This window comes from Rhodnius prolixus, unplaced genomic scaffold, assembly GCF_049639745.1.
Source record: "Rhodnius prolixus isolate KJV_2025 unplaced genomic scaffold, Rpr scaffold_5, whole genome shotgun sequence".
Classification (NCBI taxonomy): Eukaryota; Metazoa; Arthropoda; class Insecta; order Hemiptera; family Reduviidae; genus Rhodnius; species Rhodnius prolixus.
The window spans coordinates 11224553-11252319 of record NW_027411624.1 but is presented as its reverse complement, the minus strand read 5'-3'; the positions used below and the strand labels follow the sequence as shown (position 1 = coordinate 11252319).

The 27767-nt window shown below is 32.9% G+C and overlaps 1 protein-coding gene and 1 long non-coding RNA gene across 2 annotated transcripts in view; both read right to left on the bottom strand.

Moving 5' to 3' along the window:
* Nucleotides 1-24112, bottom strand: part of LOC141458910 (pyrokinin-1 receptor-like) — a 165752-nt gene extending 141640 nt beyond the window's left edge. Inside the window, 1 exon segment of the mRNA XM_074137490.1 lies at nt 23670-24112. Within this exon segment, the coding sequence (XP_073993591.1) occupies nt 23670-23679 (10 nt within the window). The 5' untranslated portion in view covers nt 23680-24112.
* Nucleotides 399-4268, bottom strand: LOC141458911 (uncharacterized). Its single transcript, XR_012461271.1, has 4 exons — nt 2919-4268; nt 2385-2822; nt 1533-1711; nt 399-543 (listed from the first exon to the last, which is right to left on the bottom strand). It is a non-coding gene; the product is annotated as an uncharacterized lncRNA (long non-coding RNA).
* Nucleotides 24113-27767: the final 3655 nt, after the last annotated feature.

Below are 27767 nucleotides of genomic sequence, written 5' to 3'. Positions count from 1 at the left end.
AAGTTAATCAACGAATAAACAATGCTTAAATTTCAATGTAGATAAAATCTAATTACCTCATTCTGTAAGAATGTCCTAATGAATTAAATTCATTTTACTCAATAAAATTAGAAATGGCTTCCTCATGGACTAAAGATTCAGTACTCAATTTAATTAAATTAAAAACCTAACTGGATTCAATGAATTGTTTTAATGAATTAAAATATAATCTGGATGAAAAATATTATTGTATGGCTGTCCTGTTTTATAAATAATGTTAATTAAAATAGGGAAATAATATTTAAAAACGAAAATTTGTTCTTACCTTAGCAATTATTTCTGCTATCTCCTACACAGCTTCAAAAAGGATGATTAATTTAAAATCCACAGCACTTTCATTTTTAAAAAAAAATATATTTATAGTAATTTTACAAAAATATTTAACGAAATTTACTTTACAATTAGAATAAAAATAATTTAAATCAAAAACCCATAAATTTCACAATTGTCCCAAGGAGAGTAAAGATTTCATGATGGCTGACACCAAAGAAAATGACGTCAATCCTAAAACAAAAAATATATTATTTAGGAGAAAATATTTTTAGAAAATTACGAACATCAAAATAAACTATTTTAAAAAAAATTTCTTTTATTTTTCCAGGAAAGTTTTAATTTTTTGTTTGTTTTTAATTAACAATGCTTCTTATCGCCAAGTCACAATTTAAAAGAAATTCATTAAAAGAATAATAGTAAGAAATAAAATTTAAATGTTTTACAAATTTATTAAAATTTTATTTTTAATATTTTAAACATTAAATTTAAATTAGGAAGAATAATGAGTTTTTTTAAATTTAAGTAGGTCATCCGTCCATTGGCATTGGCTAGTTCAACTTTTGGTATGGCGTCATTAGATTAAACCACGAATTTGTAAGTAAAAATTACTTTAAATGCCATATTAAAATTAAGATAATCTAAAGTTATACATTTAAAACTTAAAGCTGAACCCTTAGTTTTAAAATGGTACAAGATTTACCCACAAACTATGTTAAACACTTCCTGAATGAAGTATTGAATTTGACAAAAAATTCAGTCAAGGACAAAATCAATTTTGTACGAGTTAAACAGATTTCGATTTAATTATTTACTAGAATTTTAATCAATGCAAATAATATTAAGATTTAAAAAGAAAATCCACTTAAAATAACATAACTTAATAATAGTTTTAATAAAACTTCAATTTGAGAGTTGCCCTTTGAAAGTTGAGATGAAATTATCCATAAGTAAATTGGTACAATAATGTGGTATGAAAAACGAGAAAAATAATGGTTTTTTCTCAAAATTAGTTATGGTATAATGGTGTCTTTTTTCTTTTTTACTTAATCCTGGTGATATTTTACTTTTATTTCTTAAATTTGAACAAGCCTAATGATTTCATTTTAAGAGTTTAAAAACTTTTAAAGTTCTATTCTCGAAGTACAAATTACGCTCGAAGTAAAAACACGCTTACAATTAGAGATGAAAAAAAAGGAAGAATAAATAAATTTGGTACTTACTGAGATCTATTTAATTTTTTACAGGCCATTCGTTGCAATAACTATTGTTAAATGCAAAATTAATATTATTTCATAGATAATTGTCTAATATAAGAAAATATGTTTTTAGATTACGATCATTTGCGGCGTGAGACCTTTACATTTTGCAAGCTGGACAAAAACTGTTTTCTCCAATCTTCCTGCAAAGTAAGTTAACACTTTATTTCTTAATAATACAATTTTATTTGCAACGGTACATCTATAACATTTTGTAATCATGTTTTAAAGAGAATGATTAAAAAAACGAAAACGATTTGAACGAATCCACGACACACGACTTTAAATTACAACTTGGAATTTTAACAACACATTTGAACTTATAAAGTATAGAAGCGATAGGGATCTGTACTTTTCTATGAAATGATGTTTTTGATTGAAGCTTTTCCAAAATAGCCCATGAAATTAAATTTTCCTCAAATAATTCTCTTTTTAACTTTTAATTCTCACTATATCCATGTTGTTCTGAAACTATTTCTTAAAACATTTTTGATAGGAACGATGTTTCAAGTAAAATTGGAAGATCTAATTGTGAGCGTAGGTACACAAGTTTATATACAACTTTAAATTGATAGAAGATACTTAATGAAAAAACTTTATAGAACTTAAAAAACTCATTAAAGTGATAACCGGTTTTTATCCGATTTTGACTAAAACCTTTGTCGCGTCCCATTGTGACACCTAAACGTAATTGAAAGTTGTATATTCAGCGATATTCCATTTTTAAGCTACGGTAGATAGACAAAAACATTTCCAATTTGTCTCAGAACATTCTTTCCCGAGAAAACTTAAAATATAGTTGGTGGTATATCTTACCTTGACTTTTAGTTGCTTTTTTTCATACTTCACTTTTCTTTTTTCTTTTGTAACTGATAACTTTGAAGCAGAACAAATTAAAATTCATGGAAGGGAATAGCTCAATGCTTAGCGGACTGGATTCTCACGAAGAGCTCCTGAATTTGAATCCAGCTCCCGGACTAAAGATTTTTTTCGTTTACTAGCAGAGCTTCTCCAAAGCATATGCTCACTGTTCTTGTCTGAGCGCCAATGATGTTCAGATATTAAAGTGGCTTAAACTTAAAAAAGTTTAAATTAAATTAAACTTAAAAGTTTAACACTGAATTCACTAGTACAAGCTTGATTTTCATTTTGATTTCAGTGGATTTCATCCTTTTTTCAAAATTTGATCCATCATGCCTTTACAAAGTATGATCTTCCTCTTGAATTTCAGTCAAAAAAGGAGTCACCACTTTTCTAAAACATATAATAATCCATATTTTAAAAATAAGAAAACGAACATATCTTTTACAAAGAAGCCGAGAAAATTAATTTAAAATATGAAATAATTACCTGTTTAATACTTAAGTAACGAATTTTCACAAAGAATTTGACACTTATAAAACTTCCCATTCAAATATCACCATACTAACCTAACATTTTTCAGTCGGTACTTCCCACGTGTCTTATCCAAAATGAAAACTAAAAAGTGCTTCTTAAAGGTACTACTGTAATTTAATGATAAATTAAGAAATAATTTTTCGATGATATTATAGTTATGTTCTCAACACATCGTCTAATCTCAACACAGTCTTATAATCTGTAATCATTGACCTGTTAAGAGGGAAAACCTACGAGAGCTTGTAATGGTAACAGTAGACAAGGCTTCATTGTTTAATTCTAACCTATCTCACCAGAGAGGACTATGAAAAGAAGTACTAGTTAGGAAATTACTTGGAAGCGATCCTTATACTTCCACATTTGTTTGGTGAAAAAATCTGAGTTATATTTAAAGTGGTGTTACAGAATTCATTTATTTTGTTTTGATACGTTTCATTCTGACTTTATTTCGGGCTATTAATTTTATCAGAGCTATTCATATTTTTTGTCTATACCAACCTTTGATATTAAAAATGTATTACAAATTATAATTCGTAATGAATATAAGCCGTGAAGATGAACTTACCCTACTAGAAAGCTTGTTATTGTTGGAGCCTTTTTCAGAAAATCTAAGATTTCATGTTCCTGCAATTCTTCGTTTTTTATTTAAAATAAATCACAAACATACCATTTTCAAGTCTGAGGATGTTAGACCCACATCTAGTAACTTATTACCTTCATTACTTACGCTAGTATAGTAGAAATTACTGCCCATCACTGGTATTTTCGAAAGAGATGAAAATTATGAACAGTGGAATGAAAACTTTGACATTTAGGATAATGTCCATGGAGTTATGGTGGTTTTTACGTCACCAACTTAGATTAAGCTTTACAAATTCAAATCTGTTTTCTGTTTGTCCATACTAATATATAATGTAATTAAACTCATAATCTAAAGCTCAAAATTTTGGCTAATAATGATTTCAGCTCAGTATGAGTTCAATTTCTACTTAGTGTTCATTAAATGAATTGGTACTGATGTTACTTATAGTCATATTATTCCCAAATTACAGAACTTAATTTAGCAATCTGGGTATTTTTTATGACCAACATTGGTTCAGCGCAGTATTTGTTTTAATAACAGTTCTTGAGATGAAGAAATTAATAACACAAAAATGGAAAGCAATTTTCTGAAACCTATGTTATGTACTATTTTTATCGAAGTATCTTCTGAGAGAGAAGATTGAACCTATATATAGAAGGCGATGAGGAAAAAGAATCCCCCTTATCAGCCTTCCTGTACGTTTGTGATTGCTGAGGATTATTTCCTTCTAGATGGTGGTGTCTTCACTAAATTACACCCAATATATATACACTTACACATATGTTATATAAATTTATATATAATACAGAAAAGTTATGTATACAATATAATGTCGTAGATTATGTTCTTAAAAATTAAAAAGTTAGGAACGATGTAGTTTGATGATGCAATTAGTCTCATCAATTTTTAGTTTTTCTATTTCAGATTTTCAATTTGGAAGGTTTCAATGAAATTATATATTGTGAACGAAATAGTAGTTTTTACAATCTGCCAGTGTAGCCGAGCGGTTAGCGACGAGGACTGCAAAGCTAATATGTATTATGGTACTGGGTTCGAATCCCGGGCTAGCCCATGGATTTTATCATTTAATAATTAATGTGAGAGTTTAGTAGTTAATTATGTAAGCTAGTCCCCCTTTAGTCTACGATAACTAGTTTTGTAGTTTTATATAAAGCTCGCCACAAAATATAAGCATTACTTTACTTTTAATGTACAATTTGTACAAATTTATGTATCTATTATAAGTCGTAAAATTGCAGAAAATTCAGATTTGATATTTTTGCCTAAGTATTCACTAGTGGATACTGCAATCAAGTTTTTTGGTTAAAATCGAGAGTACTCGATTTTATGAAGTCGATTTTACAATTAGGGGTGATTTTTTTTTTTTTGTATCTACTATTTGTTATCATGGACGGAGGTGACAATCGAACATTTTACTGTTGCATTCTTATACTAACCATTTAATAAAATTCAAGTCCTAGGTACTAAACAATAGTTCATAGCTTTTAACGGGTTCCGCTTCTAACCACTCGGCTACCGTTGCGCCTTATTGTCTCTAATGTTCATTTTAAAAATGTATGACTCAAAAAGCCTGGGTTTTTAAGAACACTCCTTTACCGGAAGTAGCTACTCTTCACTTTTTTGGGGGGTATTTCTCGAAAATAATGTCTAGTATTTTTCGAGAACTTGAAATATACATTATATGCCCACTGATATACAACTTTCTCTTCAATTAGTTGGGGAAGATGTGGTGGAAGGCTTCCTTAAGTTGTTTTCTCTTGTAACAGACAATTTTTCTAATTGGATATTGGCAATATTCATATCTTTGAGGAAAATTTATGAATATGAGGCTTGAATATAGGAGTAAGGAGGTTGTCTTATGAGTTTTTAATTATTTTTATTGACTTTAAAACTTTTTTTTTTTCTTGTTTTTCAGATAGTGCGTGAAGTGTTAGAGTTCCGGAAGTGTTTGAAGCGGTGGTGCTTCTTTTTTCTTTACTTTCATTAAGAAATTAATTCCTTTAATAAGTGCGCAAAAAAAACAAGTATTTTTCGGGTATTCCAAATTCCGATAAATAAAATTTAGATTCGATACAACTTCTTTTTTTTGGCGTAAAATACTTCTTTAAACTGTGTCCAGTGTCCTGTGTCCAGTGACCAGTGTCCGGCGTGTAGAAGAAGATATCAAATGAACATGTAACTGCAAGTCACCGTTACATATTCCAACCTACAGCATCATCAGGTAAGCCAGGGGAATTTTAGTGGTCATATAAAGTCGAGAATTAGTTGTAATGACATTTTTTTATTAATTGTCATAAAACATTTAATTACGGCAATATCGATTTGAATATTATTTTTAAAATTAGTAACTCCATTTTGTTCCAATCATAAGACTATAGCTGTAAGTATTTTACCATGTACTTTTAATTGAAAAAAAGATGAAGACGAGAGATTTGTTTGAATGAATTTCAGCGATAAATTATTATTTTAGAATAATTTATGAGAAAAGGATTTTGGTGTTTCATCAAATTGTATTCATCTGAAAACTTTCGGAATTTAAATTGCTAATATATTAATAATATTAATATTATTTAATTCACGCCCACACATACGAACGCCCACCGAACCCTCCAAACCATGTATAAATATAGATGATGGGAATTTTTATGCTGTTACCTGGGCATGGAAATTATATTCTTATTAACTGATAGAGTTACTATTTTAAACAAAAATTCTTAATATGACCACTATTATATCCTAATAATAATTGAACACTTATCCACTATAATAATTGCTTTTAGTTATTCTCTCTTTTTAAGAGACTGGTCTACTTTGGGTCGTTCTTCGCTCGTAGGAGACTTTATTCTCTCTTTTTAAGAGACTGGTCTACTTTGGGTCGTTCTTCGCTCGTAGGAGACTTTTGCTTTTAGTTATTCTCTCTTTTTAAGAGACTGGTCTACTTTGGGTCGTTCTTCGCTCGTAGGAGACTTTTGCTTTTAGTTATTCTCTCTTTTTAAGAGACTGGTCTACTTTGGGTCGTTCTTCGCTCGTAGGAGACTTTTGCTTTTAGTTATTCTCTCTTTTTAAGAGACTGGTCTACTTTGGGTCGTTCTTCGCTCGTAGGAGACTTTATTCTCTCTTTTTAAGAGACTGGTCTACTTTGGGTCGTTCTTCGCTCGTAGGAGACTTTTGCTTTTAGTTATTCTCTCTTTTTAAGAGACTGGTCTACTTTGGGTCGTTCTTCGCTCGTAGGAGACTTTTGCTTTTAGTTATTCTCTCTTTTTAAGAGACTGGTCTACTTTGGGTCGTTCTTCGCTCGTTGGAGATTGATTTACTTTTGCTCATTCTTTCTTTTTAAGAGACTGGTCTACTTTGGGTCATTTTGTCTTTTTAGAAAGTATACTTTAATTTATTCCTACTTTTTAAAATTCAATTGTAATACTCACTCAATTTCATCGACACCTGAAGGTTAGAAAATTTTATTTCAAAATACACATCCCTCCGCTGTTCCAAAACAGATTTTCAGCAACATTCTTCTTAGTTTGAGGACCTGGGATTCTTGTAAGAACTATACAGTGACGGAGTATCGGAAGAACAGGTTAGGCACTATTTTATAGTCTTTGTTCAGCATAGAACAATATTGCTGCTAACCAAATTCTTAATCGGTTAAGGTTGAAGGTTGCTGCAAATTTGGAAGTTTGTTCCTTTCATGTCTTAATATGATCAGGAGCATATAAATTGATGAAATCAAATCTTTATAAATTTCTTTTTAAATTTCTTTTCTAATTTGCTGTAAAGGTCAGCGATATTATGAGAAATCTTACGTGCATATAATCTGCTATAATTGCATGTAATATTGAACGTTTATAATTGCATATACTTCGTAATAGCCCATGTCTAGTAATGAGTCTCTATCAGATTTGATTCCTATATCTCGGCTCTTCTTTTTCTTCATAGAACCACTCATTTTACACATACTTGGACGATCACGTCAAGTTTACTATTATTGTTAGCGTTATCATTTGCCAAAAATATTATTTCTTTGTTTCGAACTTCTTGTTGTTATAGGAGTTGTTTGTTGTTTAACTGAACATAACTGCTTGCTTAAATGTTGAAAATGTGGTTAGATCCAGGGTGCTGGATAAGGTCGTTGATTTTATCCTCTGTAGCAAGCATGTTTATTGTATCCCTGAATTGTTTCGACGTTAGCATGTCTAGTGTAAGACGGAAGTGAAATTGAAATCTTTACGCCAAGAAGATTAATCTATCTCTGATGATGAATGAAAATTAGTGCTGCACGAGACCGAGACGAGGCGAGACTTTATGCAAATCTCGCCTCGGTCTCGGTCTCGGTCGCTCAAATCTTGGCCTCGTCGAGATATCTCGTTATTTTTGAATTTTTGTTAAAAAAAAAAAAAAAATTGAACCCAATATCTGAGCCAAGCAGCAGTAGACGTTATTTTAGAATGGTGGAAAACACTTGAGAATTCCTTCAAAAATTTGTCTAGAATGGCGAAAGATATTTTTAGTATCTGTGCAACTTCAGTGCCATCGGAAAGATGATAATGACCAATAGAAGATCTTCTCTAACTTCTGACTCAGTAAAAGCTCTTTTATGTATCAATGCTTGGGCAAAGAGTATCTTAAAAACGAAAATTTGTGGCAATATTTTTTAGATGCATAGATAGTCTTTTTTTTCAAATTCACTAATTCTAAAATTCTAAAATATAATTCAAATAATATAAAAGTTCAAAGTATTAGATTATTAATAGTGAAATTTATGAAATTGAATGAATGAATGATATGAATAGTGAAATTTAGTGAATTTACCTATGTAAAAATTATGTAATTCGAAGTCAAATAGATGTAGTATTATTGAGCATATATAATAAAATCGTACCTTTTAATAATTAATTCGGTTCCCGTAATGATGATTTATTAATAAAGAACACAATTTTATAATTTTGTAGCTAAAAATTAATATTTGAAAAACCGAGACGAGACCGAGATTTTTCGAATAAATCTCGACGAGATATATATGTCTCGGTCTTGGTCTCGGTTGCTCAAGTCTCGGTCTCGGTACCGAGACCGAGACCGAGATTTTTCTCGATTCTCGTGCAGCATTAATGGAAATCTATATCTTTTGCTAGACCTCGAAGTCTCAACGATATTAAAGCGATAGCAGACATCCGTTCTCTTTATGATCGGAAAGCTAGTCCTCGAAAATTGCTTCGTTTGAACTCATGTTCCTGTAGATTTATAAAGACTTTTTATCACGTGTTTCGTAAACCTCGTTAAGGTTAAGGTATCCGAAATTATGGAGAAAAAACAATCTTTCATTAAAGTTTAATTTTTAATAATGCAGTCTTAAGTTAGTAGTTAATAAACACAAGATTATAAAGTCCAACTTAGGCAAATATGAAGGCAACCAGGAAGCGGAAGAATTATCAGCTCTAATCTTATCTTAAGCACCCCATTAACTCGCTACCAAACCAAGGCGCTTAATATTTTATGAAGATAAAAAAATATATATGGCCGCCCGGAGTCACTATTTTCCACGGAGGGATACTGCGAGCTATAGACTCTGAAAACTGAACTTTCCACGTTTTTTGGTTTATTTTATATTTTTGATTTAAGATGAAGAATATACAAACTCACAGACTGACAGACCAAATTCGTTCTCATTGACCGGATATTTCCTGTGAATTCCCAGATTCAAAAAATCTGCTCGATTACAAGACTTAGAAAATACAGAATTAATCGGACTTCATAGATAATGATTCATTGCTTTTTTTTTTTTGGAATGTAAAATCAAATTCTTTTAATGACAAATGATTTTAAAAGATTGCTCAGGAGTGACGCTTCTTTACGAAATTAATGTTTATTAAAAAACTCCATGTTTGATGAAAACCATGAGGGTATAGTAGGAGATGATCGAGCGAGGATTTGCTTTAGATTTTTTCGTATTCTGAGAACTTTATGTCTTTTTTGTTTTCAATGGAAAAAAGACCAAAATTCTAAATTTAGAACGAGTATGAGAAGGAATGAAAGAGGAATAATTGAAATTGTAGAAGGAAAATCTAAGCTGTTTAATCCCATCTAAGGATTAAGGAATGTTAAGCCCACCTCTTCGGTGGATATTATGTTAACAGAAGGATTTAAATTAATTGGACATTTTTTTTTTTTTTTTTTTTTAGAAGCGTCTAAGTCAGTGATGGCGAAACTATGACCCGTGGGTCAGACACTGACCCGCGCTAACTTTTTCCCTGACAATTGCTAGGCAACCATTTGTTTGTTTACGCGGATTGATTTAGATTTTCTTATTTCTAATTTATATTCTATCTGTAATTTTTTCAATCAGGCATTGACACAAAAAGCAATTTAAATGCTATCATCTATAACCTTTCAGTTTGATCAATTACAGTTCTAAAACGCAAATGACGATAAATGCTTTTATAGTATTTAAAATAAAGTAAAAGTGTTTACAAAATATCAAATAAAATTTATAATTTTACTCAAATTTTGTTTGTTAAAAAAAATCGACAACCCAAAGCAAATAACCATATTTAGATTTTTCTTTTAGATAAATCAACAATTTTTTAAGGTTTTGTTCAGTTATGTTTGTAAAAAGAGATTTCCATAGCACTTATTTCGTCCCGTTTTACCCGTTAAGCCAACTGAATTTTAAAGATGTTTAGTTTTGAAAAATATTCAGTTTAAAATTTGTAAACTTAACTCTTGTGCAAATGGGCATTAGTGACCCAAGAGCTAGTACTAAAAACAAAAAAATAACTGTGGCTGCGTCGTGGACACGGCCGTGTGTTGTACGTGAATACGTTTACGTAACGGGTTATATTTTTTATATAAAATATTTTTATTTATGTATTTAGGATGAAATCAAGGAAACAAATCGACGATCGAACACAATCTATGCCTATACAGTCCGTTGTCAATGTAGAAGCGATTTCATCATGCACTTGCATAATTTCAAGCTGCAGATGTACTGGCACCGTCGTTGATCCGCTCGGCCGCATTCATTCTTTTACGTTCCCGGCACAGCTTGACTCGGTCATATGGTGTTTTATTATTACCATTCGATTGTTCTTGAGAAGCCCTTTCCAACCGTATACGATCTCTGTATTTGGTATTGGCTTTTCGACGCATATAGGCCGACATATTTTGATAATATTTTTTTATTCTAACACCTTATTATATTCACTGTCACTATTTTACACTAATGTTTTATATACAATCGATAGATTGTGATGACAGCTGACGATTAAAACTTAAACGAACATCGCAGCTTCTCTGAGTCAAAAGTTATACTCATCGCAAATCTCGAATCGCAGCAAAATGATCTCAAAATGGCGGCGCTTCCCTCTCCACCGCGCGCGATGCGTCACAATCCTCGCTTATCGTAATGAATTCTTTGATCCTTTAGCTATCCAGTGGTCTAATTTAATTTTGGATGTAGACGATAGATTCGAAACTATAATGCCAAACTGTATCCCCCCGATTTTGTTATCATTAGATTTTTTGGTTTGCCTCCATATGATAGGAAATTTAAAGACGTATTCACGTCAAAAAAATGAACAAAATTTGACCCACGTCACAAAAAGGTTCGCCATCCCTGGTCTAAATTAATCGCTAAATATTAAACAGTAAAAAAAAAAAAAAAATTACTTGTAGATTCACAAATCTCTTTAATTTTTTAAGAGAAAGGATGAAGATTATGTAGTAGCGTACAAAAGCAAGAGGGAGTTAAGTGGCGTACAATAGACACCGTTAATATCATTTAAAGGAATATTCCAAGGAGTTTGAACCATAGCTTTGGTTTAGAAGTTCTTCACTGAACTTGGGCGACAATGAAAATATAGGTAGTCCCTCCTACAATGTGCTATAGATAAGTTCGTTAAAAATGCCACGTTTTGGGAAATCATATTATAGAAGACATCAACTGGGGATTCGGTACTACAAAAGAGAAAAACTGCTCTTTATGGTGTTACATTTTCACCATTTTTTAAAAATGTTTTTGTACATACGTAAAAACATTTCATAGAATTCAAAACATAAAACTAAAACTAAAATATATCATGATTTCAAATCAAAATAAAAAAAGAACATAATTTTATGCTCACAAATTTATTCCTCATCGTCACTTATTGTAGTTCTAGAATATTGTTCTAGAACGTTTGGCTTAGCCAGCGCTTGTTTTATCGACAGTTCCACTGCACTTCTGGTAGATTTAGCTTTTAAAAAGATCTGTCATCAGAGATTGCTCTTTCTTTGCAAATCTTTATAAATTTCTTGTTAAGCAGATAGGCAATTTTGTAGAAGATTTCTGTTAAATACTTCCGCTCTCTTCGGTAGAGGATCGTTCTCTAAAAAGTAAGAATGCCCAATGTTTCGCCATGTCCCAAAATGTTTTCTATACCTTTCAGAGTGAAGTTTTTTGTTTCTTCATTAAAAAGATCTTCAGAAAACTCTTCAATCGGTAATATTTCTGATAAAACTTACCAGATCACCAAATCTGCTTAGTTTATTTTATTTTCCTTAACTAATTCTAGAATAACGTCAATAGTTATTTCAGTGAATCCATTGCCTCCTTCTTGAAAGACTGACCATTTCCGGTAATAAAGCTACACATTTCCTAAACCGCGTTTTTTCCCAACCGCGTTGGAGCGACAACGCGTAGTAAAGTTATCGCGTTGTAGGAGGCCTATCTGTAATTACTAATTATTCTATGTAAGCGTGATACTGACGTATGCATCCGTGAATTCTATCAATCGATGAGATCACATCCTTCTTAAGAAGTTAATTCATATCTAACGAACGATTATATGTTCCTCGAAGTCTCTAATTCTTTCTCTACTCCGAGCATTCGTGAACATGTTCAAATAAATCATCTGAAATATTATTTTGAAAGTGTATATAAAATATATTATATCTACAATAATAGATTTCCGTTTAGAAAACCTTTAAGAATTGAAGAAATTAAAAGACGATTACGGATGAACAGCAAAATGTAAATGGCTAAATGAGATTATGCGGCTAAAATGAACAAGAATAGTGAAATGTGAATGATGAACTGATTGCGGGAATTAGGAAGGTGATGGTTTTAGAATGATGGCCGGGGGCTTAATGGAGTTTAAACACTTTTCATCAGTCTCTCTTCCTTCCTTCCTTTCTTTCATCATTATTATCATCATCGTCATCATCAGATAGAACTAGAGTACTCAATCATCAACAATTCTCGCCTAAACACGCCCCACACCCTCCTTTTTTTTACACCCTCAGGATAAGAAGAAATTTCCTGAATATTATTTTGAGATATCGAACTGCGTTTTCTCAGGATTAAAGTAAAGTAATGGCTACTTTTTGCAAGCGGGCATTGCGACCAACTACCGAATTAGGGTGACGTGGACGGAGGCGACTAACAAACATACTTTACTATAAAGTTCTCATATTAACCATTAAATCTCTTTAACAAAAACTTACAGTTTACAAAGTTAAGAATAAGGGTTGATTAAACGCCAAAAAAAGTACACAAATCAGCAAGTACCCAACATTTCATTATTACTTCATTGATATCATTTAAGAAATTTTACTGCATTAACTTTTCATTAATTTATTTTAAAATTTAATCTTCCATAACTGATTAACTATTATCACTAGAACATTGAAATTTATACTTGTTATAGAGCTAACTTTCCTTTAAAATTCGGTAAAAACCACATTAAAATCTGAGCAATAGAAAGAGAGATACAAAGGTTTGAAATTTGTACTAGTTCGCAACACCCAAAATTTATAAATTAAAAATATTAGTAACTATAATTTTAGAGAGGGCCTTACTTGCATGGGGCAAACTCCCCTCTTTAAGAGGCAATGCAAAATTTCGATTCGAATTACATTTCATCCATGAAAACTGGTTCACGCGTCGATAATTTGAAACTATTCCAATACTTCCTCTTAATAAGTGTAAGAGCGGAACATTGCTTTAACATTTACATAGGGGAGCGCTAACCGTTTCATTCTGCCAAATTTTTATTTTTATCGGGCTAAGATTTACAGAGTTATTAGCAATAATAATTTTGGAGGGAGCCTCACATAAATGGGGCTAACTCTTCTCCCATTTGATGTACAGCGTCGTGACCTCCAAAAGGCATATCTACATAAAATTCCGAATCAAATGACACCTCATTCATGAAAATCGGTTCACGCGTTTAGGCGCTACGTTGTTTACAAAAAAGGTAACAAGAACAACAAGGAGAAGAAGAACAATTTCTGAAAATGCCGTGTTTGCCCTTTTCCGGCACCTTTTTTTCTCAAAATCTATTTAATCTATGTTGTTGCTAAAAAATTACAGTTATAAAGGAGGATTTGCCCTATATTTTAAAGAAAATTTGGGAATTTTATCTTTTATTGAAAAAGAGAAAAAAATTGTCAAAGTTGGGTGTTTTTCAACGTTACGCTTTTTCGTTCAGTTTTTGATGATCAACCCTTATACAACTGTCCTACCGGACAGTTTTTAATAAAATCCAGTACCCATGTACCACAATGCTTCTTGGCTTTGCGGGCCTAACCGTACGGTTATCGTTGCACGTTTCTCAGAATAATCTTAGCAGTTCCTGGGAAGTGAAATCCCTAAATTACGGGCCTTTATTAGATTTAATACGGAACCAAAGCTTTTATTAAATAACCGCCTTAATGTTCAAATCCAACAGGCGATGGAAGACATTTTTTTTTAGAGAAATTCTTAGATTTACTCCGATGTAGCGTGATGTTTATTGTACTCTAGAGCTGTTTCTAATTTTCATGCATCATCAGATATAGTGTTAATCAGTTAGGTGTAGAGATTTCTAATTCAGGTATGACAGAAATCAAAGCTATTATCCAACACTGTGAACCTAACCACATTTTCTTTTGAATATTCTCATTATTATTATTTTTTTGCTCCATTTTGACATCAAATCCAATAAGGATGTTATTAAATGTGAAAATTCTATTAGTAATATTTTCTGAAGATTTTCCCCTTTTGCATTGAAAATACATGAAGAGGGGAAACGCTACCTTCCAGCCAAATGCTTGAGGGAAATCACATTCATGCTTTTACCACACACACATAAATACGCGCACTCTCTACCCAATCACTGGGCGGTATTAAGATGATATTATTTCGGTAAAATTGCAGCCTATCTTGAGGTTCAACCACATAAGGGCTCCCCATATACTCTTCTCACACCACCTTGGGAAATTCCTTTCAACGTCTGGAAAAACCACAGTTTTTCTATTGTTGTCCAATAAGAAAAGGAAAAACCGATGGATTCCTTAATTTTTAATTATTTAAAATTGAATAGAATAGAAGAGAAAATTATTAAATATCAGTTTCCCGTGATTTTTCTTTTATTTTAAGTGACGACGAAGACCGACAGACAGACAAACACAAATACCCACAGAAAATGAGTTTGTGCGCGTGTGTCCTTAAAAAATGAAATCTGACTCAGAGGATCGCATATTTCCAGTGTTATAACTCCGATTGTCTAAATTCTATTATTAATTACCCAATGCGAGTAAAGTAATGAATATCAGTATGATGAAATTAAATATGGAGATTTAACAAAATCACGGCTAGCAATTGAAAAGAGATAGTAGAATCTGATTATATTTTGGTTTGAAACTTCACGATATATAAGGGCCATTAGCGTGCCATCGGCGCTCACAAAGCGTTTCAAAAATATAGATGAATGTTCTACGGTATGAATTTCAAACGAATATATATTCTTTTAGAATAAAATAAACCGGTGCTTCGCTATTTCAAAAGTCTAGGAATAATCCAATTTCAGAGATATACTTTTTTTGCCATTTTTTTTAACACATTTTATTCGAATACTCTGTTTTTAATCTAGTTTTTCCTCTACTTGCGAAAAGATAACAAACATTTTTTTTAATTAATTTTATCTCTCTCGTTAACAACATTAACTTATTCCATTAATTTGAATTTTCATATTGATGGTTTTGTTATGAAATATATGTTTTCAAAAAAACAAATCATTTCGGTATGGGCACTTGCATGATTTTGTCTTACCAAAAATGTACGTAGTAATTAAATTAACATTCTGAAACTGCTCTCAGATGAAAGAACATTAGTTCTTGCTCCTGGAGAACAATTTCTTATACCTAATAAAAATATGGAAAAATATTACTTACAAAAGTATTCCAAAAAAAAACAAAACAGGTATCAGATTTACGTACGATTAATGAACAAGTTCAAAGAGAAGCCACTGATTTTAACCGTCGTAGTTGTTTTATATAGGTGACTTTACAACATCCCCAGAACTGTAAACCCAGAGGAAAGCTTTTAAACTCAAAAATGATAGGCCTAAAACGTGTAAAAATCAAATGAAAACCTTTTTAGAAAATTAAATGAAACTTAGTAACTCCATTCGATCACTTTAAAAGTCAGTTACTCTTCAGTTCGACTTAGATAAGAGACTCTACAAGACCCTTATCCGATCCGTCTTAATACGCGCCTCAGAGCGCTGGATCACCCACCAGAAATAACGAGCTTGTTCTCCTTAGGTTTCTAAAGAAACATTCTTCGAAAGATCTATGGAGCCATCTTGGATTAAAGAAATATATATGGCACGCGTGGACTGGGTAGACGGAGATCGCGATGGATTGATGGTGTTTCTAAGAATGCGAAAACTCCTCCGTGGTGTCCCAGAACTGGATGGTGTACTTTGATAGAAGAGGCCAAGATTCGCGCTAGCGGTTTGTAGCACCAATTAGGCGGAAGTAACGCCATTCTGTTTAAACGCACTTCTGGAAGGTCTTCCAACTCAGACTTTTGGTTCAGAAATTTAACAGATTTTAGAACCGTACAACATTCTGAAACTGCTCTTAGATAAAAGAACATAACTTCTTGCTCCCGGAGAAACAATTGCTTGTAATAAAAATATTGCCTACAAAAGTGTTACAAAATAAAGGAATCAGATTTACAAACGAGAAGTGTACAAGTTCAAAGAGAAGCCACTGAATGTATCCGGTTTAACGCGCATGTCTGTTGGTATGCCTGAACGTTTTCAGACTTCCTTTCACCATCAGATCAGTTTGGTGTAGAGAATTCGACTTTACTTACGTTTCCGTTTCGCACTATCTTTGCTAAATCAACTCTGAATCAACATGGATATTATGATTTTTCCCTTAAAGACCTAAAACCTTTTTGAGTTAAGGTTAATCCACATATCACGGATTCAAAAATAATTTTTTGGTTGTACTCACAAAAAAACTTTTAACCAAATATTTGAATAACGCAATAAATTTTCTTCCTTAAGTGAAAGTGAAAATTCGTAAGTGAAAAAAAATGTCCTAGATATGTTTTTGTTTTTAACTTCAATACGAGTAGTGAACTTAGTCTGCTAACTTGGGCTCTATCTTGACAGAAGACTTAACTTGGAATCCTCAAACACTACTTAAGAGAACTGAACTCAACAGAAAGCTTACAACAACTCAAAACTCTACTAGACAACAGATCGGGACTCACGCTGAACAATAAAAGTACTTATGTAAGTATACTAAAGCCTGTCTGGGCTTATGGCAACGAACTGTGGAGGTTCAACCAAACGCTCAAACCTCCCTAAGGATCTAGTCCTTGCAGTCTAAAATTCTTCGCTCTATAGTTCGTCACCAATCAAACATTAGCATAGACTTAAACATTCCTTTCGTCAAACAAGTGGCTAAAACACGATACAGAAAATTCCATCTTAACTTACAATCCCTTCACAGTCCACTGGTACAATTTCTATCTTCCTAGACATTTCCAGACATCTTTAAAGATAATGGCAACTCGCTAATTCCTCTCTGAAGATTAGAGTCCATAGATAATGAAATATTACCACTGGGTTAACTTCTCCACTCTTGGCAGTGTTGTGGACAGTATGTTATTATACTCTTGTTTGCTTCAGACACAATAAATGCGTTGATTGTAACAAAATGATCGATAAAAAATAAATAAATACATTTTTAAGACTAAAAATAGATATAATACGAAAATATATAAAAATGCACTAAATATAGATTTTGTTTCTCAATAATTAAGCATCATTTTGAGCAGTATTTCTTCAAATTTTTTTAGCGGTTCAGTCGTCATTTCAGAAAAAGTGACATCAGTTTTTATATATAATGTTAATGGAATTTTAAAAGCTTATAAATATTTATGCCCTTTAAACCTGAACACATCGAAAAAAAATGCTGTACTCTAAAAACTAGCGGACAGCCACAAAAAAGAGAAAAAGAATATTTAGAAATCTGCGCCAGACAGACGTTGAAAATAGACAGGATATTATACAGAACCACAAATAGGTAAACAAATTATACCGGGTACATTTGTGTTTGCCGCTTTCCGGTGAAACTAGAACCGAATTCAAAACATATATGTTTCTTGGTGTAGGTGTAACTGCTAACTTAGAATGTTCTCTAGGGTAAATTGAACAGTTTCTATTTACCCACTTCATCCCTTCGAACGCTCTCAACTATAAGTACAACACTATTTAGTGTTCATATAGGGTTTTCAGTGTGAAATTAATTGAATGAACTTGCGACACTGTACTTAGCAAATATTGGTGAAAAGCATCTATTCACATTCGCTATAGTTGCGTTAAGGCTCCCTAATTAAGTAACTCGAAACTTTCAATGTCCTCGGCTAACTGAACCCATCCTTACTGCATAAGCAATTTAAATAACTTAACTAACAAAACAATTGTTGCGTTTACACAATGTTGAATGCTGCAATTTAAGTACTTTTAAGCTAGATTCGCACAAAATTTAAATCACCCGACATTATTTTAATTATATATTTTATTTTTTATCATATCGATTTCGGGGTTTTCTCGGAGTAATGTATATTTTTTCAGGCCAGCTTTACATCCAAGATACCAATTAGGTATCGCGGACTGAGGCGACTAGCAAATATACGAGGGTGAATCAAATATTAACCGGCCTTTTCTTATTGACGCTCCCAAGGTGAAGTGAGTAACGTGGCGTCATAATATATGTTGGTTGACTATGTGAAGTGGAGGTGAGTAACTCGGTCCGGCTCGCCAGAGCAGTTTGGCTGTTAGTAGCACCATGTCTAAATAAGAGGTATCCATATCTGTTGAGCAACGCATTATTATTAAATTTCTATCCCGGAAGGGCGTAAAACCTGCCGAAATTTTGCCTCGACTAACTGCACAGTTCGCTGGAAAAACGTTTTCAAGGGACCCAAGTCTACGACTGGCACAAAAAATTTTCCGATGGCCGAGAGTCAGTGCAAAATGAGACCCTTGCACGCCGACCTCGAAGAAACACCAGTGAGACGCGAATATTCTTGCGATCCGTGAGATGATTGAAGGAGACCGCCAGCCTTACAATATGGGAAATTGCTGCACACGTTGGAATATCGTGTAGGGAGTGCCCAATCAATCATTCCCGATGATTTGGGTTACCGAAAAATGTCGTTAAGGTGGGTTGCTCGCCTCTTGACGAAGAGCAGAAAGCAAACCGTCTTGCCGTCTGTGAAAGACTTTTGACACGATATGGAACAGAGGGAGATGCTTTCTTGAGGTCACATTGTCTCCTGTGATGAGACGTGGGTGCATCATTACACCCCTGGGAGGTCATCACTTTGATGTCGACGATGGTGTAGAAACGTTCGTGCGCAATTGGCTACTGACACGACTAGATTCATTCTTTGATGACGGAATTAAAAAACGTCCGATTCGATGAGGAAAATGTGTAAATAAAAGAGGAGATTATTTAGAAAAATAAGGTGTATTCAAAATTGTATTTACTCTACCAATAAATGTTCTAAAGCAAAAGTCTGGTTCATATTTGATCCACCCACGTACTTTAATATTAAACTAGATGGGAGGAATCGAACCTACTAACCAACAATACAACTCAGCATTGCGGGTCTTGCCTATAACCGCTCAACTTGACGCCTTTCTCAGACTAGACTTGACAGTTCCGGCGGAACGTGAACCAATTAATTTCCGGCCTTTACTTAGATTTAAAGAGAGAAACCCTACAATTGGTTCTTATTGGTACGCCTTCAATTTCACACATCCAACAGGCGCCAGATGTTATCATTGGCTAAAAACATTTTTTCATAGCATTTACTGGGCCTCCGGAATTTTTCTCTTGTTCATCACAGATGTAAAAAGCTTCTAGAAAAGGGAAAATCTAAGGTTTTCGAACCCTGGGATCTTCACGTTCGAATCCCATTTACGGTAACCACTCGGCTAATCCCTTCCCAAAGTTGTTTTCATTCTTTTCATAAATTTTTCGTTTGATTTGAATAAAAATTAATTCTATTATTATTATATTAATAGAAATTATGTAAGTAAATTTCAAAAATTGAACTTGCTGGGGTTGAACGAAAGTCTCTCGCTTTACTGAATGAAGTTTTTAGTCATTTTTTTGGTTCAAAATTATTTTAAGAATCTGGTTATTACTAAATTGCAATTAGAGAAATATCAGATCTATTTTTAAATGCAGTTTCGATCTAATAATTGAATTTTTCATCAGCACTATAAAATATTTTTTGAATATTTAGCTTTAGTTTATTTGCATTCAATTTTGAAAAGTTTTTAAAAAGTTAAATATGAATTTATTTATTTCTTATATGTATATAATTATGATTAAAATTTTGACAATTTTATTAGGCAAAATTGAAGGCACTTTTTTTTACTGTAAGGCTTAATTATTGACTGTAGAAGGATAGAGTTTATATCAGACTCTTTTTTTTGCACATTTCTAAATTTTGAATTGAAATCTTCTTTAAGCGTTCCCAACTAATTATGTGTTACCTAATCTTTAAACAACAACACGGCAATTGCCATTATCTGTACTAAAGTACTTAAAACAGCTTTTAACATTTTAGATATGAATTCTAACTTAAAATAACTTTAAATTACTAACTTTAAAATATCTCCACTATGTAACAAAACAGTTTATTTAGGAATTTATTTACATGAGTTTGTCTTAACAGGGTAAACATTTTTGATATTTTAGAAGATTTGGACGAATTTTTTAGAGTAGATTAAATACCGAGCCGAGGGAATAACTTATAGAGCTATTTAAATGTTTAGTAGATCTTTCGTAAATAAAATTTTCAAAGATTATTTTAATGGCTGAAATGTTGAAATTAAAATAAAAAATTAAAGAAAATAAATTTAAAATAAATAAAAAGAAAATGATCAAATTCAAATCAGCTGATTTTATTTAAAAGCTTATTAAATATAATGGTACCAACTAACTTGCCGTTTTTAAGTTATTCCGCACACAGATTTATTTACATATATTATTAGTATTTTTTTCAAAATACGAGGGTCGTTTGAAAAGTCCGTGCAAAGTCAGAGAGATAGCACCACTGGCGCGTATCGAGGTTATGTTTAGTTAGCAGCATCTCTTGGAAGAACACACACCAAGTTTCAGCCAGATCGGTCTATTTCTTTGTGTTTGGCATTCGTTTGAATCGAGGAAGTCGAGTGATTTTCAAAAAATGGACGAAAAAGAATTTCGTGTGTTGATTAAACACTACTTTATGAAAGGCGAAAACGCCTCAGGAGACTAAAGAGAAGCTTGATAAACATTATGGTGACTCTGCACCTTCGATTAGAACAGTTTATAAGTGGTTTCAAAATTTTCGGAGTGGCCATATGGGCACAAGTGACGCTGAACATGATAAAATCCATGATATGGTGATGGATGACAGAAGAGTGAAGGTGCGTGAGATTGCTAGTGCTGTAGGCATCTCGAATGAACGGGTACATAATATTTTTCATCAACATTTGGACATGACAAAGCTATCCGCAAGATGGGTGCCGCGATTGCTCACGCTTGACCAAAAACAAAATCGTGTGAAGTGTTGCAAGGACGGTTTGCAGCTGTTCCAGAGGAATCCGCAGGACTTTAAGCGTTGTTTCGTTACTGTGGGTGAAACATGGATACATCACTACACTGTTGAGACCAAAGAACAATCTAAACAATGGGTTACCAAGGGGGAATCTGCGCCAAAAAAGGCGAAGACCGTTCCTTCGGCCGGAAAGATTATGGCGACTGTCTTTTGGGATTCGCAAGGAATAATCCTCATCGACTATCTGGAAAAGGGTAAAACTATTACAGGTGCATATTATTCATCGTTATTGGACCGTTTGAAAACCGAGCTACAAGAAAAACGCCCACGATTGGCCCACAAAAAAGTCCTTTTCCATCACGACAACGCACCAGCTCACACCTCAGCAGTTGTGGTCGCAAAATTAATGGAAATAGGGTTCCAACTCGTTTCACATCCCCCCTATTCCCCAGACTTGGCTCCCTCGGACTACTATTTGTTCCCCAATATGAAGAAATAGCTGGCGGGAAAAAAGATTTTATTCAAACGAGGAGGTGATTGCAGAAACGAATGGCTATTTTTCAGACTTGGACAAATCCTATTATTCGGAAGGGATCAACAAACTAGAGCAGCGTTGGACGAAATGTATAAGCCTAAAAGGAGACTATGTTGAAAAATAAAAAAGGTTTACCCCAAAAAATTAAGTAGTTTTTATTTTTGCACGGACTTTTCAAACGACCCTCGTACATATTTCGAACTCAGGTGGACTTCAAAATAGGTACTTCTATTGAAACCACAAAATCGATAATCTCGCTTATCGCCGTAATACCATCTCTTTTTTTTACGAATTCAATTAGAGGATGTGACAACTTAACGATTATTTTCTCGGCGATTAGTTAAAAATTATTTTTGTAAACGTTGCATTTATTTGGATAATGAAGCCTAAAATATAATCAAGATAAATAATGTTTCAAAACTACATAAACGTAGTATTTTTTGTCATTTCCAATTTACGTGGTTTTTTTTCCCGCCATAAATCTATTTTTATTTATTTAATTTAAAATCTCACGGCTGTTAAAATTTTTTTAAAAATAAATCGTTGTTCCTTTAATAATAGGACGGATTTTCTAAAAGTTATATTATCAAGTTAGCAGTATTTTGGGAGGGAATGTGGTAGAAAAGAAATTCTGATGTTAATTATTAATAAGACCAATAAATAATTGCTTGTCAAAAGAGTAATACGAAACATATTGGAAAAATGGGTTTGGATGTACAGCGAGCGATCAATTCCGGCTGTAGTTATATTTATAGAGATATAAGTGGGTTCGGGGTATCTGAGGATTATCTAAAAAGTATGATTGTGTTATTGATAAACTAAAAGTAATTAGAGAATTAAGGATGTCCAGTCATGGAGTAATTAAAATGTGTTTTTTTTGTTTTTTTTTTAAAAATGGATATCATACAATAAATACCGACTCCGTCTGTTCATTTTGTAACATGAATAAACCAGAAAGTATGGGACATCCAGTGCCCTATTTATGATCCAATCAGAAAACATTATTTAGCGCGAGTGATGCACAAGAAAAATAAAATGAATTTATACAAAAAAATGGTTAATAATTGATTCTCCTGACCATTTAAATATATTATATTATTTAACCATCGAAGCCCTCAAAATAAGATCGTTTATTCTCAATGATTAGTAGCCCTACAACATGCTTTGTTTTTTGCTCTCTTAAAGTCGATCTATTTTCATAAAGAAATAATAATTTAAAAAAAAATAATTAAAAAATGAAATAATAATTAATTTAAATTGAATAATGATTAATAAAAGTTTTTAGTTTATTCAAATTATTCATCATAGCTTCTTGAAGTTAGAAAAGACAATTTGGTTATTTCTTATTATCACTATTTTCGTATCTGTTTTAATAATATTATTATGTTCTATTTATTATTATTATTGTTATTATTATCTATCTTTGTTATTGGAATCAGAACTATTACTTTTTATTAACATTATTATTAATTTCAAAAATCATTTAAATATTATTAGCGCAGAACACCTGTAATGTGTAAAAATTTCATGAAACACAGAATTTTTCTATTCTAATTGTTTTATAAAAATCACTTTATTTCCGGAATCAAAAATTTGGTGGGAAGCAAATAATGGCCTATTTTCATTTAAAAATAATAAATATTTATTAAATTTATTGCTTTAAAAAAAATAAATAAATAATTTACATACCGCTATCCATTTTTTTGCTATTATTGAAATCTTCTTACATCAAATTGAAATAAAGGTGTGGATGCTGCGGTGATTAATGTAGTTGATCACATTAATTAAAAAAAGTAAAATTGAAAAAACAAATCACTATCATCACAACACATTAAAGAGAAATAAAATCAAAAAACGATTGAGATAAAGGAACAAAAAGAAATAATAAATCAAAATGCATGCGTTTATTTTTTTAAAAAAAATAAATGATCGCCACGCGAGTATTTTGAAACAGTTTCAAGGTGAGGGTCAACTGGCGGCGATTGATACACTTGGTGCGAGCTCTGCCGGGAGTCTGAACTAAAAAGGCGACTACCGCTAACAAAACGTGTAGACGGCGCAGCACTAGCTACCAAGGCTGTTTACCGACTGGAATAGGTGGAGGTGGCTGTTAACCTCACCACTTCATTTGGCGGCTAGCTTTGAGCGGGAAACTGTAGATGGGACACATATACTGTATTTGTACGATTAGAAAGATTAGCTCAATTTGGTTTTCTATTTCTGGATGATTACAGAAAACTGAAAGAAAAAAAAAAATTAATTATTGATAAAGGATAGTGGAAAACGTTAGGTATTGTTCTAGGACAGGGGTCGGCAACCTATTTTAAGTAGAGAGCCATTTCTCCTTAAATAATTTTAATAAATCTTACCAAGAGCCGCAAGGATGATGGTGTAAAAAACCTCTGTAGATCATTTGTATTCGCAAATTATTATTTTATGATATTCAATAACATTTAATTGTTTTAGGTATATATTTATTTTCACATATTGCAAAGTACGAAAAATACGTAAATAAAAAAATAAATAATAACGAATGAAAAGGCGGCAGTCTTACAATATAAATCAAGTACTTTATATTGATATTGTATAATTCTATTCAATTTCGAACCTATCAATCACTTTAAAATTCTTTTTGAAAAAATACCTTTGAGAAATGTAATTTTCGTTTGTTACAATAAATTTAAAATAGACAATATATTTTGGGCACGCTGAAGAGCCACACAATTTGGATAAAAGAGCCGCATGCGGCTCGCGAGCCGCGGGTTGCCGACCCCTGTTCTAGGATGAAGTTCTTTGTTTTGGATAAACATTGTCTGAAATGTAACCGATTATCTCTTATTACTGCAAATTTTATTTTCAGCTAATTTTCAATTAATGCTAAATTTTACTGAAATTATTGCTCAATCCATTTATCCAATATCAGCACCGTAAAATTGGTTTTACTTCCTCTATATCTACTTTTACTGTAAATTAAGTAATGAGACTGATTTTTTAATTTTTTTTTTTTTTCAAAAAGAATTACAATTCTATATTGTCACCTTCAAAATAACTTCCTTCTGGAGCCACACAGCGCTGGAGACGTTTCTTCCACTCCTCATAGCAGTGCTCGAATTCTGATACTGGAATAGCCTTCAGCTGGTCGGGGTTACAGCCGTTTGAATGTTTTCGACTGCCCCAAAATGATTTTGAAGACTGGTGACGATTCTTGGGCGTTTGAGAGTACGACCCAGAAACCAAGCGTCAGAGCATGGAATGGCACACTTCAACCTCACCAAGGCCCAAAAAAGCAAGGATGGCGAAGTCGAAGATCAAATGCATGCTGATTTGTTTTTTCGATATCCACGGAATCATCCACAAAGAGTTTCTACCTCAAGGTCAAAAGGTCAATCAACACTTTTATCGAGAGGTTCTTGAAAAACTTCTCGAAAAAGGGGTCATTCGTGTGAGACCAAACATCAAGAAAAAGTGGGTGTTGCTTCACAATAATGCTCCTTGCCCACACAGCAATTTCAATAAACGAGTTTTTGGCCACCTTATTCGCCTGACTTGAGTTCTCCTTGTGACTTTTTTCTCTTCCTGAAGTTGGAAAAATCACCTCAAGGGAACTGATTTTGGGACAGTCGGAAAACATTCAAACGGCTGTAACCGACCAGCTGAAGGCTATTCCAGTATCGGAGTTCGAGCACTGCTATGAGGAGTGGAAGAAACGTCTCCAGCGATGTGTGGCTTCAGAAGGAAGTTATTTTAAAGGTGACAATATAGAATTGTAATTCTTTTTTAATACAAAAAATTAAAAAAAATCAGTCTCATTACTTAATTTACAGACCTCGTATATCGTTCACCATCATTTTGTGAGTACGTCTATGTGTGTTTTTTGTGCATCTACCGAAACTCAAAAATAAAATTAAAAAAATTCCAGCTAGTTCGAAGTTGATATTTCGCTTCGTTGCATCTGTTGCACTTACTGCATCATGTTCTACACTCCAAAAAACCGTATCTCCTTGGAATAAATCGTTATTGCCCCTGCACTTCTAAACAAAGAGAATCAAACGACGGCTGACGCACTCGGGGGAAATCCTGCAATACAATCCGTCTTATGAAATAAAATTATCTTATCAATTATAAATTATAAAATCATCCGTAAAATAGAAACTTATGAAATAATTCGTAAATAATTAAAAACAAATAAATGCCTCTTTTAGTCATTTTTTTTTAAATTATGGCTCCTCCTGATTGTTCCAAGCACGTGTAGACCAAAATAAACTTAAAATAAATACGGCAATTCTATTTAGGGCATCCTAGCTAAATTAGTGTAATCTCGATTTGATACTTTCGCTTGATTATTTGAAAATAGAAATTTGAAATGGAATTAAATAAGAGAAATTAACGATTATTCGAGATCAAATAAATGCAATCATTTAAGTACAAGATTTCAGGGTACATAGCCCTTTAGAAGTAACTGACTCATCTTTCACGTCACCTCAATTGAGATTCCCCATTTTGTTACCTGACGCAGGTGGGTTGTTCATAAAAAAAAAAGTCAAAGATATTTAATAAATGAATTTACGTATACAGTCCGGAAGTTATATCGTCATTATTTACATTTTATTAAATAAAACCATCTAACTTGCATTGTAATTAGGATAATGGAACAAGTTGCTAATGAGGGCGCTGATTGCCTTTAAAAGTGGTCTAGACGGATTGTATTGCAGGATTTCCCCCGAGTGCGTCAGCCGTCGTTTGATTCTCTTTGTTTAGAAGTGCAGGGGCAATAACGATTTATTCCAAGGAGATACGGTTTTTTGAAAAACTTTCCCATCTCAAGGTGACAATGTTGTTTGACTGGTAGTCCTAAATTGTGTGTGCATCACTCGCATGGTTATCTCTTGGTTCAATGGTTACAAAAAGGAATATAGAATTCTGTAAACTAGCTAAATTTTATATAGCTGTAGACTGTTACAAGAACACCGAGTTCGACTTTGAGAATAAGAAGGTTACACGAGGTAGAGGATTTATCTGAAGTGCCTAAAGGTTCGAGGGTTGGAAATTAAAAAAAAAACTAGTGATAGAGATTTATGGAGGCTGATTGCGAGGGAAACCAAGGCCCACCCCGCGGACGTAGGACTGTGTTCAGTTCATTTATTACTTGACTTGTTAATCACCCAGTGTGGAAACTCATGATGTACTTCAAAGACGACTTATTCTTCTGGCCACTGCCACTTTAAGCGTTGAAGAGGATTGTCTGGAAGATAAGGAGAAGAGAGCTGTTGCTCAAGAGGATTAGGATGGGAGACCGTGAAATTCACGATAGCTCGACTTAATTAGATGGTTGAACGTCAAAAGGGATGTGAAGGTCGGTGTGAATGGTAAGGTTAGATATACAGGATTTTTCGTAAGATTTCGGATCGTAGTGTTTGTATCCGTTTGGAATTTGAATGTTTGGTTGAGCCCTTATGCCCATTGTACATGGTTAGTTTGTGATTTAAGTCACGCTTTAGATTTGCGGTCACGTAGCCTAGAAAGTTGGTTGAAACGTCTGGTCGTTTTAGTCCGAGTATGTGGGTTCCTTGGTTAGTAGTTTAGTCTAATGTACAGCCCTAAGAAACGTATTACGTCAAGGAACAGTAATTCCATGCAGTTGAACAGGCGCCTGAATTGATCTTAATTTAAAAGTGATTTGGACTGAGTTTAGTTCATTTTTTTCTCATTTTCCAATGATTATACCTAAGTAGGAGATTTAAATAAACTTGTATTATATTTTTCGCTTGAAACATCTCTGAGTGGATG